Source organism: Bos javanicus, chromosome 25 (assembly GCF_032452875.1).
Source record: "Bos javanicus breed banteng chromosome 25, ARS-OSU_banteng_1.0, whole genome shotgun sequence".
In the NCBI taxonomy this organism is placed as follows: Eukaryota; Metazoa; Chordata; class Mammalia; order Artiodactyla; family Bovidae; genus Bos; species Bos javanicus.
This window is the reverse complement of record NC_083892.1, coordinates 3,085,934-3,101,693: the sequence shown is the minus strand read 5'-3', so window position 1 is coordinate 3,101,693 and position 15,760 is coordinate 3,085,934. Positions and strand designations below refer to the sequence as shown.

The 15,760-nt window shown below is 49.0% G+C and overlaps 1 protein-coding gene across 1 annotated transcript in view; it reads left to right on the top strand.

Annotated features, from left to right (window-relative positions):
- Positions 1-15,760, top strand: part of CREBBP (CREB binding protein) — a 119,134-nt gene that overhangs the window by 73,440 nt on the left and 29,934 nt on the right. The window contains exons 6-14 of the mRNA XM_061401010.1: positions 5,745-5,987; positions 7,130-7,232; positions 7,498-7,644; positions 8,441-8,558; positions 9,110-9,281; positions 9,555-9,599; positions 11,668-11,792; positions 12,378-12,566; positions 14,012-14,428. Of these exons, the coding sequence (XP_061256994.1) occupies positions 5,745-5,987; positions 7,130-7,232; positions 7,498-7,644; positions 8,441-8,558; positions 9,110-9,281; positions 9,555-9,599; positions 11,668-11,792; positions 12,378-12,566; positions 14,012-14,428 (1,559 nt within the window). The remainder of the gene's footprint in view (positions 1-5,744; positions 5,988-7,129; positions 7,233-7,497; positions 7,645-8,440; positions 8,559-9,109; positions 9,282-9,554; positions 9,600-11,667; positions 11,793-12,377; positions 12,567-14,011; positions 14,429-15,760) is intronic.

The following is a 15,760-nucleotide window of genomic DNA, read 5'->3' as shown; positions in this document are numbered from 1 at the left end:
ATGTTTTTGTTTTTAATGCTTCTCAAGTTAGGTTTCTGCTCTGAGTGTATTCCTTTGGTTCCAGCACTGTGGTTTTGCGAGGACAAGGAGTTTGATAGGATGAGCGAGAACGTTGCAGCAGTGTCTTCTCTGTAAATGTTTGTTGCTGTTCCTCCTCTCTTGAAGCAAACTGTGCCCATCGTGTGTGAAATGTAGCAACAGTGGGGAAGTGTGGCTCTGCCCCTCCAGCAGCTGATGGACTCTGTCCAGTTGCCCCTTACACAGCTCAGGATGAGGGCGCCGATCCTTCCACACAGTCAGAGGGCCACAGCCCTCCCAGCACATAGACAGCTTGGTTCCTCCACGTCCACAGCTTTGAGCAGCGTGGACAATGTGTGGCTGTTGTATTTACTGTTGGAAAATATCTGTGTAAGTGGGTCCATGCTGTTGAAACCTGTCTTGTTTAAGGGTCAGCTGTACGTTAAAAATAATGTGACAATGGCGTCGATCTGGGACTTCTTGCTGGTCCAGTGGTGAAGACCCTGCACTTCCACTGTAAGGGGTGCAGGTTTGATCCATGGTTCAAAGGGCACATGAGGTTCATGAGGCACATGGTTCATGAGGGCACAGTAAGATCCCTCATGCTGTGGGGTGCAGCCAAAAATAAAAAATGAGGCGACAGTGGTGTCAGTCAGAGGAGTGAGTTAGAGTCAGTGGTGTCGGCAGTCCTGGCAGGGAGGGTCAGTGTGCGTGGGAGGGGGGGGCTGGGCAAAGCCCAGCTTCAATTAAGTGACAAGGGAAGAACTTTCTAGACAGCAAGGCTGACATGCCTACAAGGGGATACCTCTGATTGGACTCAGAGATTCCTATGCAAGTGAGGTTTGTAAGTGGGTGGTCAGGACCCCCAGGGATCATCTGAGACCCACCTGTGTCCACCGAGGCTGTGCTGTCCAAGTAGGTTTTCCCACAGATGCTCGCCAGGCCTGCTGCACACACCCTGCTTCTCTAACTCCTCCCCTTGATGTCTCTACTGAGAGAGCCTGCCCAGGCCACCTGTGGAGCCTACCCAGGGGCCGCTGAAAGGAAACCCAGACTGCTGTGGCCTGTGTGGAGGAGACTTCGTGTAATTTTTCCCATGAGTTATTGTCCAGTCATTGATCTTGCATTATCCATCCCTTATAGAGATCGTCAGGTTTTATTGGCTAATGAGGAAATTGCAGGGCGTGTATCTAGCGTCAGTCTTGGCACCTGCCTCCCAGACCTGTGCAGGGTGGCAGTGGGTAGGCTTTGGCGGCACAGACGGGACTCCCTGTCTGAATTCATGTTGCCTCCTCAGGGGGCTTTTGCTGCTCCGCGTATGGTCTTCAGCCCAGCTGCAGGCGCACCCCTTGTTGCTTGTGAAAAACGCAGAGACTTGGACCTTCCCCCAGGCCTCTTGTGTTATTAGACTGCATCTTAACAAATTCCGCGTTTGCCGCTCTGGATGCCTCGCAGGGCAGAGCGTCGGTCCTGGAGCTCTTGAGACAGTGCGCGTGCTGCTCTGGGCAGCCACAGGTTTCCCAACTCAAGAGCAAAAGGACTGACAGAATGGGTGCTGCGGGATCAGCCCAGGGCCGCCCCAGCCTGCCCACTGCCTGCGGCTGCCTGGGTCTCCATGGGGGCGCAGTCAGCCTCCCCAGACCCCTGGCTTGAATACCTCTACTGGCCTGCCACTCACTACTTGGCCCTGCTCTGTGATCCAGCTTTGCTGCTGCTGCTAAGTCACTTCAGTCGTGTCCGACTGTGCAACCCCATAGACGGCAGCCCACCAGGCTCCCCCGTCCCTGGGATTCTCCAGGCAAGAACTCTGGAGTGGGTTGCCATTTGCTTCTCCAGTGCATGAAAGTGAAAAGTGAAAGTGAAGTCGCTTAGTTGTGTCCAACTCGTAGTGACCCCATGGGCTGCAGCCTACCAGGCTCCTCCGTCCCTGGGATTTTCCAGGCAGGAATACTGGAGTGGGTTGCCATTGCCTTCTCCGGTGATCCAGCTTGAGGCCCCTCTGATTGTTTGAGTTGCCTGCCTTCACGGTGTTGAGTCCTGCTTAAAACATGCCCTCCAGATACCTACTTGGTGCTCCACAGGCACTCGCAGGCTAGGCACCTGCTTCACCTGCAGGTTCTCCAGAGACCACCAGTGCCTCTGTGACAGCCTGTAGCGGGGGCGGGGGAGGGGGTGGCGAGGCCGCCTGTGGCTCAAGTACCAGACGGCCCCCGGTGATAGCCTTCATTGGAGGAGCTTTGACCTCGCTCTTCTGGGCGGCGCCAGGTTGCCAGTTCTGAGTTCTTTGGCTTCTGAGGACACCTGCTGCAGGGTGCGCGTTCGTGCTTGGTGGTGGCTGTGATGGGGGGCCTGGCCCTCAGCTCGGTGTCCCTCTGCCCTGGTGGTACACAGGCCCGGGACGCCCTGTGCTGTGGGAGCAGCTCTGCAGAGACGTCCACGGGTCTGACAGACCCAAGCTTGGCTCTCTTGGTGGAAATCCAGGTGATGACCAAGTAGTGGCTGCTGTGCCTGCCTTGTGGTGTCCCCCACCAACCTGACAAAGTTTTGGAATTCAGCGTGTCCATTTTTGTTGGCTTTCCAAATTGAGCACAGTTTTATTGAGACCAGTTGGGGGCTGGAACTTGAGGTGAGCCGCGTGTTTCACAGCAGCAATGGCTAGTGTATGTGGAGCCTGCCCATGGGCCAGTCTCTGTGCCCACGGGGGCGTGAGTCCTGGACAGAGCCAGCTGTGAAATCCGGCCCTCTTCTGTCCTTAGTAGCTGCGGCAGAAGGGGAGCAGGACCACTCTGGAGACGTGCTGGCAGCAGGAGTGCTGACTGACGTTCGGGGAGAGGGCACGCTGTGCTGAGATGCACTGAGACGCTGTGGCGGGATATCACAAAGATTGATTGTGTGTGAAACGTAGCCTTAAGCCCTGAGAAAGGAAACAAGATGTAAAAATGGTAAAAAGAACAAGAAGTGTTGGTATCTAGAGAGGTAAACGTTGGGAGTTCCCTGCGATCCGGTGCTTAGGACTCCGCACTTTCACTGGGGGGGCCTGGGACTAAGATCCCCTAAGCCACGCAGCACGGCCAAAATAAACAAAGAGGTGACTATCAATAATGTGTAAAATTGATTCATGCAGCAGGCTGTATTCTCAGTGACACCAGATACGTGGAGCTTTGCTGTTTTATCACTCCTCACGTTTTTGCTCAGCCTCAGAGCCCTCAGCGCTGCGGTGCTGGGAGGGCGCCTGCTCCACTGCTGCAGCTTGAGGCGAGTGCCCTGGTGTGAGGAGAGTCCTGTGAGGCACATGCAGGTCCCGCTGCAGGGAACGTGCAGGGAAGAAGAGATGGTCTTGATCATCTTGATCAGAGACCACTGTCTCTGATACAGGATCCAGGGCTGCAGCCTTTCATTATTAGATAGAGATGTTGCTCTCCCAGCAGACCCTGAGCTCCATGAGCGCACACTGCTCACTTCTATCCTGTTGTCTTTGTCTGTCCTGGAGTCTGTGCTTGCAAGTGAGAGAGGGAGCAAGTTCAGGCAGGAGTCGCAGGTGTCCGGAGAGGAGCAGAGGCCCGACGGCCACAGGGCAAAGTGGGGGGTTCGGGGAAGGCCAGCTGCTGCCAGGACACCAGCAGGGTGTTCACGGAGAGTGGAAGCATCTTCAGCTTGTAGGACTTAGAGTTTGTGGTGGCTTTCACCGGGTAACTCCCCTTCCAACCATCTCCCCCGTAGGAAGTGCCTGCGTTCCTTGTCCCTGAAGCGTAGATGTTATCTCACAGCAGTGTTTGTATTCGGATTGGGCCCTGTACGTCGGAGACCTTTTTACTTGTTTGTATGTTGATTTCCTTGTCTCTAAATTAGTTAGAAATGTCAAGTACCAAATGCTTGTCTTCAGATAGATAGGTATGTTTTCTTTTAAAGTAAAAAAAAACAGTAACGTGTGCATTTAGGACATAAATGCTTTTAACACACACACAAAAATACACTGACCAAGTCAGCAGCTTCCATGAGAGGAGGAAGTCCGTAAAGTAGCCCATAAGTGGCCTTGAGCTTGGGAGTGGCACTCCTCCTACGATGGGGAATTTGGGGTAAAAGGATAGCATTTGGGGAAGTGTGGACACGAGTGGATTTTAGTAGAAAGAAATCGTTGTTAAGGTACTGCTATTGCATCTTCACCCAAAACCCAAAGGCTTGTACACCTTGTTTCTTTAAATTCCTCTCTCTCCACAGTTGATCAGTGTGCATGTCAACGTAGGTCTAGGTCTGTTCCTCCTTACACCGCAAAGTAATAGAAAAATAAATCATCTTCCCATTGTCACTTTCCTTTTTCTCTTGTACTTCTTTTAGACAAGTCAGCATGTCAGCTTCAGTAGTACAATGGCACGTGTTTCAAGTTTCATGGAGTATTAACTGTTAGGAAAAATACCTTTAAAAGTATTAGACATGACTTATTTCAGAGCTACATACTTGTCATAAAATGTACCTTGGGAATTGCTTTTCATTTATAATAATGAGGTGCTTGGTGTGTATAATTGTGTCTAATGAGCATTAATGAGTTTGAGATCTGAATATTCTTATTAGAAAAGTTAAATAGTGTGGAATATGTAATTATCAAGGGCTTTTTTTTTTTTTTTTTAACACATTTTGGTTTCATTAAGTTACTCAGATAAGTGTTTGAGTTGTTTATGTTATAATTGTGCTGATGGTGATATGAGGATATTATTATTACAGTAATGGTCTGAATTTTAAAGAAAAATTTGTGATAGTGTTTTATGTCTCAAAGATCAGTTATAGTATCAATTTTATAAGCTGCTGTTGATGACACGACTCGAAGTTTGGGGAAGTTGGAAAGAAAGGAACTCTTACAAATAAGAATCAATGGTATGATGCAGAACTTCTACATCGATTAGGACATTTGGACGGATGGACAGACAGACGGACAGATGGGTATTTGGGTCTTCTCTGTTAACTTTGAAGCCCTTGGCAATGGGGCTCTTTATGTTGCTACAGATTTTCCTCAGTCAGGCACCGTATCTCTTGAACAGCTTCACGTAGCAGAGAGCTTAGCATGGTGCCCTCCCACGTAGGAAACGCGGAGCAGAGAAAGGCGTGGAGTTGCCTGGTCACTGTACGTCAGGGGTTCAAGGAAATGCAGTTTTGTTTTTTGGAAGATTGTGTCAGAGATCTTAATTAAGTTACTGTTACTTGATACCTTTAGTAATTAAGATATTAATTAGGTTAATAAGTAACAGAACTGACCAACTAGGCATCTCCTCCGCTCCTCCTCCTCTGTGCCTGTGTGGTGAGCAGTGAGGGGCACCGAGGAGCAGCAGCAGGAGGGGCTTCTTAGCTCGCCTCAGTGGTGGCTGATGACCCCCAAAGAATGTGTGTTTTCCCATGTTTGCCGTTTCCCCCGAACTGACTTCTTATGAGGCTCTAGATTTAATACACGCTGACCTTGATTGCGTGATCGCTGATTTCCTGGTCTGTTGTTTTCTAACACAGAAGCTTGAATTCTCTTCAGATTTTTGTTCTTCAGGTGCCGCTGTGCAGATGAGATTAATAGAATGGGCTTCTTCTGTCTGCACAGTTCCTTTCTTGGTAGCGGGGTTCCAGTGCTTCATGACATACATAGGTGGTCTTCTGTTAAAATTTTACTTGTTTTTCAGTGGTTTTTAACTCACTTGTGGACTTTTCCCTTTTACTTATCTCTTGTGTTTGTCTGTTTGTTTTTATAGCCATCCTGGGGTCTCCAGCTAGTGGAATTCAAAACACCATTGGTTCTGTTGGCACAGGCCAACAGAATGCCACTTCTTTAAGTAACCCAAATCCGATAGACCCCAGCTCCATGCAACGAGCGTATGCTGCTCTTGGACTCCCCTACCTGAACCAGCCCCAGACGCAGCTGCAGCCTCAGGTTCCTGGCCAGCAACCAGCACAGCCTCAAACTCACCAGCAGATGAGGAGTCTCAACCCCCTGGGTAGGTGAAAGGACTCTCGAGAACTTCCTTGTGCAAATGCAGTGTCGGGAATGACCAGCCTTCTGGAGCCCGGGGCTGTTTTCAGCTACTGTTTTTACTTTAAATTCAAATTTTAAATTTAAATATATATATGTATATAATAAAATTCAAATATATATATTATGGCAAATGGTATCTTTTAAATGATTAAAATAAAAAAATTCCAGGAAAAGGCTAAAATGTCAGGTACACTGAAGATGTTACAGGCTTGTAAGATGAATCACATTTGCAAATGAACCAACATTTTTGTCGCTGTATCTGGATAGTTTTCATAAAGGGCATTTCACATGGCTCAGGATGCAAAATCTCAGGTTGGAATTAGGGCAGTACCAGTTGCCTTGACTCTGCAGCTCCTAGCATTTCTTGGTTGTGGACTACTTGTGACTGGAGCCGACCAGTCTGAATCCGGACTGGCTAACAGGGATCTCAGAACAGTGTTGTTGTGCTGGTTTTGTTCTTTTCCTAATAAAGTATTTTCACCTTAAAGATACTTCATCTGTTGCGTGTTGGGAAATAGTTGCCCTAATGCATCTCTGACTCCTGCTGGCTAGAAGACTGGGTTGGAGTCTTGAAATGTCCCTTCCAGTCTGACACCACTTCTGTTGGTGGTATAATCTGGGACAAGACAATTAACCTGTGTCTCACCTTTCTCTTACTTTAGAACAAATACTGTAGGCAAATTGATCTTTTGTCTTCTTCACCTGAAGTTAATTTCTATGATTTTTATCTTCTGATACGCAAAACAAAAAGATGATGAAGTGTATGTGACGGGAATGAAGCCAGAATCAAAACCGAAGCTGCAGATGGATCATTTCTGATTTTTTTCCACAGCCGCCAAGCATTCATGCTGCCAGCCAGCCTCCGTAGAAATGCTCTTCTTTGGTTTTCAAGTGCAATGGGAAGCAATTGAATTTATACAATTTGACCAACATTATTGAAAATATAACTCCCAGAGTTCCTGCCATAGCATTTATTATTATGAGTCATAAGAATAATTTTCATAAGAATCATTTATTTATATGTGACTTGTTATTTATCTGTTATTAGGACTTTGAGGTGTGTAATTTAGGAGTTGGTTGATTGCTTTTCTTTTTGTCTTTCAGGAAATAACCCAATGAACATTCCAGCAGGAGGAATAACAACAGATCAGCAGCCATCAAACTTGATTTCAGAATCAGCTCTTCCAACTTCCCTTGGGGCTACAAAGTAAGACCTTTGTTTCAGTTGGTTCCTATCTGAGTGACAGTCACATGTTAAAGTGGGCTGGGAACCACATAGAACTCTTGATTCTTTCTAAAGTGTAGGGCTATTTCCCTCCCTCCCTTCTCTGTCCCTCTCGCTTCCCTCCCTCTTTCTTTCTTTCTAACAGATAGCAGAGTTTAAAGTCACATATGGTTGAAGACCCTTAGTTGGGTGAATGGCATGTGAGTCACTTTTCCAGTTGGATGACCTGTTCTTCCTCTCCCCTCAGCCCCCTGATGAATGACGGCTCAAACTCTGGAAACATTGGCACCCTCAGCACTATACCTGCAGCAGCACCTCCTTCCAGCACCGGAGTTCGGAAAAGCTGGCACGAACACGTCACTCAGGACCTGCGGAGCCATCTAGTGCATAAACTGTACGTGGCCCCCTCGCCTGTTACTCACATGTGGTGGGAGCACTTTGTGACTGATGGCAGTGTGACAGTTTTGCAGTTTGCTGGGTGTCTGATTTAACGCCCAGGTGTTTTTTTGGGCCCTAGGTGATCATACCCTTGCAACTGAAGGGGGTCACGTGCTTGTTTAGGGAGGCCGGAGGATCCCAGATTCTGAGTGCCCAGTGGATCCTGGAGAGGAATATGAACTTTGACCCATGTCACAGGGGCAGGCCTGTTCTCTAAGCTTTCAGTGCACGGGGAGCTGGGACTCACTCAGAAGCTTGTCTTATTTTATGGCTCAAGGTTATAGTTGTGGGGAGCCCTGAGAATTGCAGGCATTTGGGCCTAGTAAATACAGATGGCTTCACAATACCATCATACAATTAACATGGGAAATTCATAGTTGATTTCTCCAGCAATTTAAGTTAAATGAAGGTGACGTTAATCAACTCAATTCCGATGGAGTTTTCTTTTTTTTCTCCTTCATTATTTTAATCAAAAATTTTTGTACTTAGTAGTTTAAAGATTAGGAATTCAAAATCATAGTATTCTTGAGTTGGTCAAGCATTTATTGTTAATAGCAAAATGTTGTGTTTGACTTGTGGATAAATTGACAGATCAGTATTGTCTCCAAAGAGTGACTGCATATGGGGGTCTCTCAGCAGTGTATTGTGCCTAAAGGTAGACAGCGGTTTGTTCTCTTCCCGTGTCACATGTGAAATGGCAAGATGTTGATGTTGTATTAAAAGTAGATTGAGAGTACGTGCTGTCCTTTCAGTGTCCAAGCCATCTTCCCGACACCTGACCCTGCAGCCCTGAAGGATCGCCGCATGGAGAACCTGGTGGCCTACGCTAAGAAAGTGGAAGGGGACATGTACGAGTCTGCCAACAGCAGGGTGGGTCCGCATTCGCGTTCCAGCCGCACGGCACCCGAGCGACCTGTGGCTGCAGGTCTGGACGTGGTGGGGGGCGGCGGGGGGGGTTGGGGGGGCGGGTGCTTCCATCAGCCTGCTGGTCTCCTCGCCTGAGGACACTGACCAGGGAGATGTCCCAGTTAAGACTTGAGGTCCTCCCTGCACACCTCTCTTGGTTTGTAACTGCAGAATCTTCAAGTGTTCCCACTACAGTGGTAAGTGAGGTGTATGAAGGTTTCCTAGTCTGTGGGTGTACTTTATAGTGGAGTGTTCTTGTACTATGTTGTCACCTGTGTCAGTGAGTATGCAGGGAGAGGTTCAGCTGTGGAACGAACTGTCGCGAGGACTTGGTCCCCCTGACTGTTCAGTCCCACAGCACCCCTGGGCTTTGGTTTATGAGTTAGAAGTGCTGAGTACTTCACCCGTGCCAGTGTACATAGTTTTAATTTAAACTTCATTAGTTGTTAGAACCTACAAAACCAGATCAGTTGTTTGTTTGCAAATAACTAGTATTGACTGTTGCTGCTTTTTAGGATGAATACTATCACTTACTAGCAGAGAAAATCTACAAGATTCAAAAAGAGCTAGAAGAAAAGCGGAGGTCGCGTTTACACAAACAAGGCATCTTGGGTAACCAGCCAGCCTTATCAGCCCCCGGGACGCAGCCCCCTGGAATACCCCAGGCGCAGCCTGTGAGACCTCCAAGTAAGGACTGCATGTCCCGCCCCTGGTCTGTTCCCTCGTGTGTCTTTCTGCATTTGGTGTGTATTTCTCAGCACACAGAATTACATTCCCAGGGAACCTGTTGCTCTGAAAGCACGTGGTCGTGGCTGTGTTCTGCGGTGGCCTGTGTTTAGATGCTGAGTCTCACAGAAGGCCCTGTAAAGGGTGTGCTGGCATCAGCGCACAGCACTTTTGGGTCTGCTCTCCTCTTTACAGGACTGTTTTAAGTAACTCCTTTTTTTTCTGCCATTGTAGATGGGCCCATGCCTCTTACAGTGAATCGTATGCAGGTTTCTCAAGGTATTTAACTGTCGTTGGAAATCATATTTTGGCTTAACATTCTGCAGCACAAAGTTTATTGGTTTGTCTTCTTCCCTGTGTATTTCTTTCTCTCCATTTTTCCTTCAGTTTCCTTTTCTAATTGCCACCTCCCCCGCCCTGCCCCCCTCCCTACTGACGAGCACAGTGCACGTCCACAGGTAGTGTGAACATGTTGCCTTTGGAAGTTTGGAGATCACAGCGAAGCTCTCCAAGGAGATCAGAAGTAGGAGTTCACTTTTTTTTTTGATGGACAAGAGAAAACATTTCCCTTGGAAGAGTCTCAAAAAAAAAAAAAGGCATTGTAGGAGGGGGAAAGAAACATTTCTGAGCACTTGAAAGTAGGGCGTCAGGCCTATCCTGAAGCCCGAGCACCCTGACTTGGGGGATGGGAGGAACGGGTGAGGCTGCTCTGGGCTAACGAGCACAGGCGCCTTGCCTACCAGACTCGCCGAGGAGGGTCTGTGCTCAACAGCCCTCACCGGGCTGGGCTCCTGGCAGCTGGTCTGAGCAGCTTCCGGAGGTTCTTTCTCAAGTTGAGAGTCTTTGGTCGTGGTTGAAGCAGTCATTTGAGTTTGGGGGTGAGGGTCATTTCAGAGCTTTTACAACTCTTAGCAGGTTGAGACCTGAACAGTAGGATGTTTCTGCTGGTTGTGAAATGAGATGGCGACATTATCCAGTGTCCAGTGTGTGGAGTAGTTCAGGGAGAGAGTGGTCGTTCTAACAGCTGTGGTGATCGTCCTGCATACACCAGACCTGGTACAGCTGATGATACTGTGGAGGAAACTTTTTAGGGACTTGTTCAGATGGACCAGATGTGAAGAGTGAAAGAAATCAAGAAGGCAGAGAAATTGAGCCTTCGGAGAGACAGGGTGCTGTATTAGGGACAGGGTAGACGAGTCTGCTGCTTCGGGATCTGAGAACGGGGCTGTTGAGCAGAGTGTGGAAGGAGGAGCCTTTGAAGGAAGTGCTTGCATGCCCCTGTCACCGGCACATCCAGGTCTGTGGAGAGGAACTTGTTACGGTGCCGCTTCTTCATGCATCTTTTTCGCATGCTCAGTAAAATCTCCTCTTGTCAATAAAACCCTCCAGAAGAGCAGGGCACTTTGTTCTGTATGCTTCCTGGAAAGTCCTGGTTACTCAGGGGGACATTTTTCGCTGGTGCTGAGGGGACTGGTGCTCTTTGATGCCCTCTCCTACTCCACAGTTAAGGCAGTGCCTCAGGATTCTGTTCACAGCCACAGGATTGGGCCAAGTCCTGAGACTTACTGAAGCAGTATTTACATTGAGCTCAGAGTTCACGGAGAATTGTGGGAAATTACAGAGAGAGAGGCTCCATGGCCTGGAGTCATGTAGCGGCTGGTGAGAGGTGTCGTTCGTGGTGTGGCACCCTTGGGAAGGCCAAGGCAGCCATGAAAGTGAGATCTTTCCAGTCAGCAGAGAGGAGGCTGACGGTGAGAACCGCCAACCCTTGGGCACTTTCTAAATGCTTAATGTCCTTGCAAAATTAAAGCCATGTTTTGAGTCTTATCCCAGATTCTAACAATAAATGTAAGCCCAGCCAAGGAGCTGGGGGGCCTGGGGTGATGGGAGCGGGCTTCCTGCTGGGAGTCAGGTGGTCCAGAAGGCTTTGAGGGGTTGGCTCAGAGGGGTGCCCTGGCCTCAGCAGACCTCCTCTGTGCATGGTGGGTGCTCCTTCCCACCACCCCGCCCACCCCCGTCTACTCTGTCACTCGGACCCTCAGATGCTCTGGCGCTGAGTGCTGCCTTGGCTTCAGCTGCTCGCAGCTTCCCTGATGCGCCACCTTCCTCTCCTCACACTGCCCTGCCTGCCCCCCACCCACCACCTCACCACCACCACAGTGGTGCCGTTTTTCCTGGATGTGAGCAATCTGTTGCTTAGCCATCTTTTCTGATTGGCTGATCTCCTTTCAGTTGTGTATGTAGTGTGTGTGTTCTGTCTTATTTGGCTTCAAGTTTCTTTGGCAAATTGTCATTCTGTTTTCCTATGGGTGCTTTTCCTAATGAACTGTTGTGGGTACGTTTACAGGGATGAATTCATTTAACCCAATATCCTTGGGGAACGTACAGTTGCCACAAGCGCCCATGGGACCGCGTGCGGCATCCCCCATGAACCACTCTGTCCCGATGAACAGCATGGGCTCCGTTCCAGGGGTAAGTGCTTGTCCTCCCCTCAGCTGTGCTGAGACGGCCTTGCTGCAACAGGACAGTTCTCCCCATGGGAGCTTGGAGGTTGGGAATCCTGTGGCGCTTGTTCCTTTGGATTGTGTTGTGCTTTGGCAACTCCGTCTCTCTCTCTGGTCCTTATTACTCCAAGGTTTATTTGACCTTTACTTATTTTTACTGAAATGAGAGATTCCTTGGCACCTGTGACTTTGTGAGAAGACGGGAGTTCTGGGGATGTGTGACAGAATGAGAGGAAAGGTGTCAGTGTCCGCTGGCTCTCAGAGCGTCCTCTCCTGAGGCTGTTTTCTAAACGAGTCCGAGAACTCCTAAAAGGCGTATTTGAACTTTACACTATGGCATGCTGTTGATTTCTGTTCAGAGGACTGTGTGGAGCTGGCTCATTAGAGATCTGCATGAAAAAGTGTGCAGAATGCCTGGGAGCCAGGAGGCCTTAGTGCGTGGTGGGGTCCCCTCCTGTGAAGGGGGTAGTTGAGGATTCCTCTCTCTTTCGGTTCACCTTGGAGACACGGGCCCTGCAGCCCTCTGAACACAGTGGCACATGTTGTCTTGTAGATGGCCATTTCTCCGTCCCGAATGCCTCAGCCTCCGAACATGATGGGCGCGCACGCCAACAGCATGATGGCCCAGGCGCCTGCGCAGAGCCAGTTCCTCCCGCAGAGCCAGTTCCCGTCGTCCAGCGGGGCGCTGAGTGTGAGCAGCGTGGGCATGGGGCAGCCGGCGGCGCAGGCTGGCGTTCCACAGGTACTGTCCATCGTTTTAGTTGTCATTTTCTTAATTTTTGTTTGTATATTTTAAATTCTAAGCTTCACATGTGATCCTGAGAGACACTGGTTTTTGAAGAGGGAGTGAGGAAAGATCCCTTGAGTTTACGCTTAATGATTTGGCACTTGTTGGTTTAAACTGCCGAGGTGAAGTCCAGCTAACTGGGCCATTTGAGTAGTTCCCTTCTTGTTGAATGTGGTTTTATTCATTCAATATAATGCTGGCGGGGACTATTTTCCACTCATTTCACCGCCTTTCCCCGACTTCTATTAATTGTTAGAGTACATCAGATTGCTGCTGTGTACAAATGTACACGTATTTAAAACAGACCAACTGTTTCCCTGAGAGATCAAATTCATTATTTAACTTAACATGAATAACATTGAATAATAGGCAGTGACTACACTAGATTCACTAAGTAAACACTTATTAAGTAATTGTTTTTTAAATGTTTTATTTGTTATGATTTACGTTTGGCTGTGCCGAGTCTTCCTTGCTGCGTGCAGGCTTTCTCTAGTTGCAGTGAGCGGAAGTTACTGTCAGCGCGCTGCCCAGGCTTCTCCCTGGGGTGGCTTCTCTGGCAGAGCATGGCCTCTAGGCATGAGGGCTCCAGTAGTTGTGGCACGCAGGCCTAGTTGCCCCACGACATGTGGAATCTTCCCCGACCAGGGATAGAACCTGTGCCTTCTGCACTGGCAGTTGGATTCTTAACCGCTGGGCCACCAGGAAGCCTGATGCCTATTAATTAATTCTTTATTTGCATAAATTTTATTTCTCTAGCAAAGGGGTCGACAAGTTTGTCCTGTAGATATTTTCAGCTTGGTGGACTGTGAGGGAACTGTTCTGCTCCACTGTTGTGACACAGAGGCAGTCATAGACATGTGCATTCACACGTGAGTGAATGGAGAGGCTGCTGGCCAATAAAGCTTTATTGACAGAGACCAGCAGCTAGCTGGGTTTGGCCTTGGGCCCTGTGTGCTTGGCAGATTCTTGCTCTAGATTCAGAATAGCTTTTTAGTTGGCCCACAGGTAATTTTGAAGCATATCCCTAGCTGAGAACTACCATACTGAAACAATTCAGTGTTTGAGTAACTCATTTTTTTAAAAAAGACAAATACCTTTTCCAGTGGCCTTAGCTGTTGGTGGATATTATGGAACATGAGCTAGTAACTGAAGTGTATGTGTGTGTGTTTAAGCCAGAGATTTCTACACTTACATAAATCCAAGCTTGATAACTACAAAAGCAGGTTACTATAAGCATGCAGGTCAGTGACACGTTACAAGTGGAACGTTCCCGTATAGTCAGCAGACCTCATCCAGAAACCGTGTCAGGTTCTCATATATTTAATTCTTTATGTCTGCTGCCACATTGTCAGATGGAGGGGAGACCAGTTTTAACTCGCTCTTTTCCTTCTGCCTGTCAGGGGCAAGTGCCAGGGGCCGCTCTTCCCAACCCCCTGAACATGCTTGGGCCCCAGGCCAGCCAGCTGCCTTGCCCACCAGTGACACAGCCGCCGCTGCATCAGACCCCACCTCCCGCCTCCACGGCCGCCGGCATGCCGTCTCTGCAGCACCCAGCAGCTCCCGGGGTGACGCCCCCCCAGCCAGCTGCGCCTACCCAGCCTTCAACTCCCGCGTCGTCTTCCGGGCAGACTCCCACCCCGACTCCTGGCTCCGTGCCCAGCGCCAGCCAGACGCAGAGTACTCCTACGGTCCAGGCAGCCGCCCAGGCCCAGGTGACCCCGCAGCCTCAGACCCCAGTGCAGCCTCCATCCGTGGCCACCCCACAGTCATCGCAGCAGCAGCCAACACCTGTGCACACGCAGCCCCCCGGCACCCCGGTGAGCCCCTCGGCCTGTGGCCGTCTGCCCACAGAGTTGCAGATGAGAACCTGCCCCCGAGCAGCTGGTCGTGAAGCACCACGGGTCTTGGTGCAGCTGCACAGCGAGTGTGTCTGCAGCCTGACGGAGCTGTAACGGGTTGTGTGTTCATTCCAGAATGGGCTCCGGAGGCCAGGTTTGGCAGGACATGACTTGTGATTATCTTCCCAGTTAAACCAGCTTATAGAAATCAGCAACTGAAAGAGCTCGTACATGGGTCCCCTGTAGAATATTTCAACTATCCATAGGAGCATCACCTGTCACAGGTGGTCATCTCTGAGATTTAGTTGTCTTGAGGGTTTGATAAGCAAGTCAGTTTTTTAATTGTACATACTTTGACCTTGCTCGTCAGCCTTGTTTTCCAGTTGGAAGCTTTTTCTTTTTCATGACAAAATGGCACAGCCAGGTTAGCACTTCTGTGGCTCAGATCTCCCCACTCCTCCGGGGAGGTGGCAGTGGCAGGGTCACAGCATATCCTGTGTCCCGGTCCCGCGCTCTGCCGGTGGCACCCGGCCGGGCTCCCCCACATGGGGCCATCCCCACCCACCCCAGGGGCCCGAGGCTACTGTTTCTTACCGAGCCATGGTATCTGTTTTCTTACCAGCCTAATTTAAAAACTTCCTTCCCCCTGAAATGCGTTAACTTTATTTGTGGGGGCTGAGGATGTTTATTTATAAAATGTCAAAATTAATCCCAAGATGAGTCCCAAGATGACACTTTTTATTTTTCCATAGGGAGTGTTCTTATTGTTTCTTATTTTATGTTATCTCTGAGTAAGATCCCTTTGTAATGTTACGTTTTTATTTGTTTACTTAAAACTCTTATCAGGTAAATCTTTGAAAACTTGAGAGCTTTTTTTGAGATTTCATCTCTTAATGCTTGTTTACTCCTCCACCACTGTTCCTGCAGTTAACAGGCTAGTTATACACTCTTGTTCCGTGAAGTGAAGTCGCTCAGTTGTGTCCGACTCTTTGCGACCACATGGACTATAGCCTATGAGGCGCCTCCGTCCATGGGGTTTTCTAGGCAAGAACACTGGAGTGGGTTGCTATTTCCTTCTCTAGGAGATCTTCCCAACCTAGGGATTGAACCCAGAGCTTCCCTTGTGGCTCAGCTGGTAAAGAATCCACCTGCAATGCGGGAGAACTGGGTTCAATCCCTGGGTTGGGAAGATCCCCTGGAGACAGAAAGGTTACCCACTCCAGTATTCTGGCCTGGAGAATTCCATGGACTGTATAATTCATGGGGTCGCAAAGAGTCAGACACGAGTGAGCAACTTTCACTTCGCTTCAC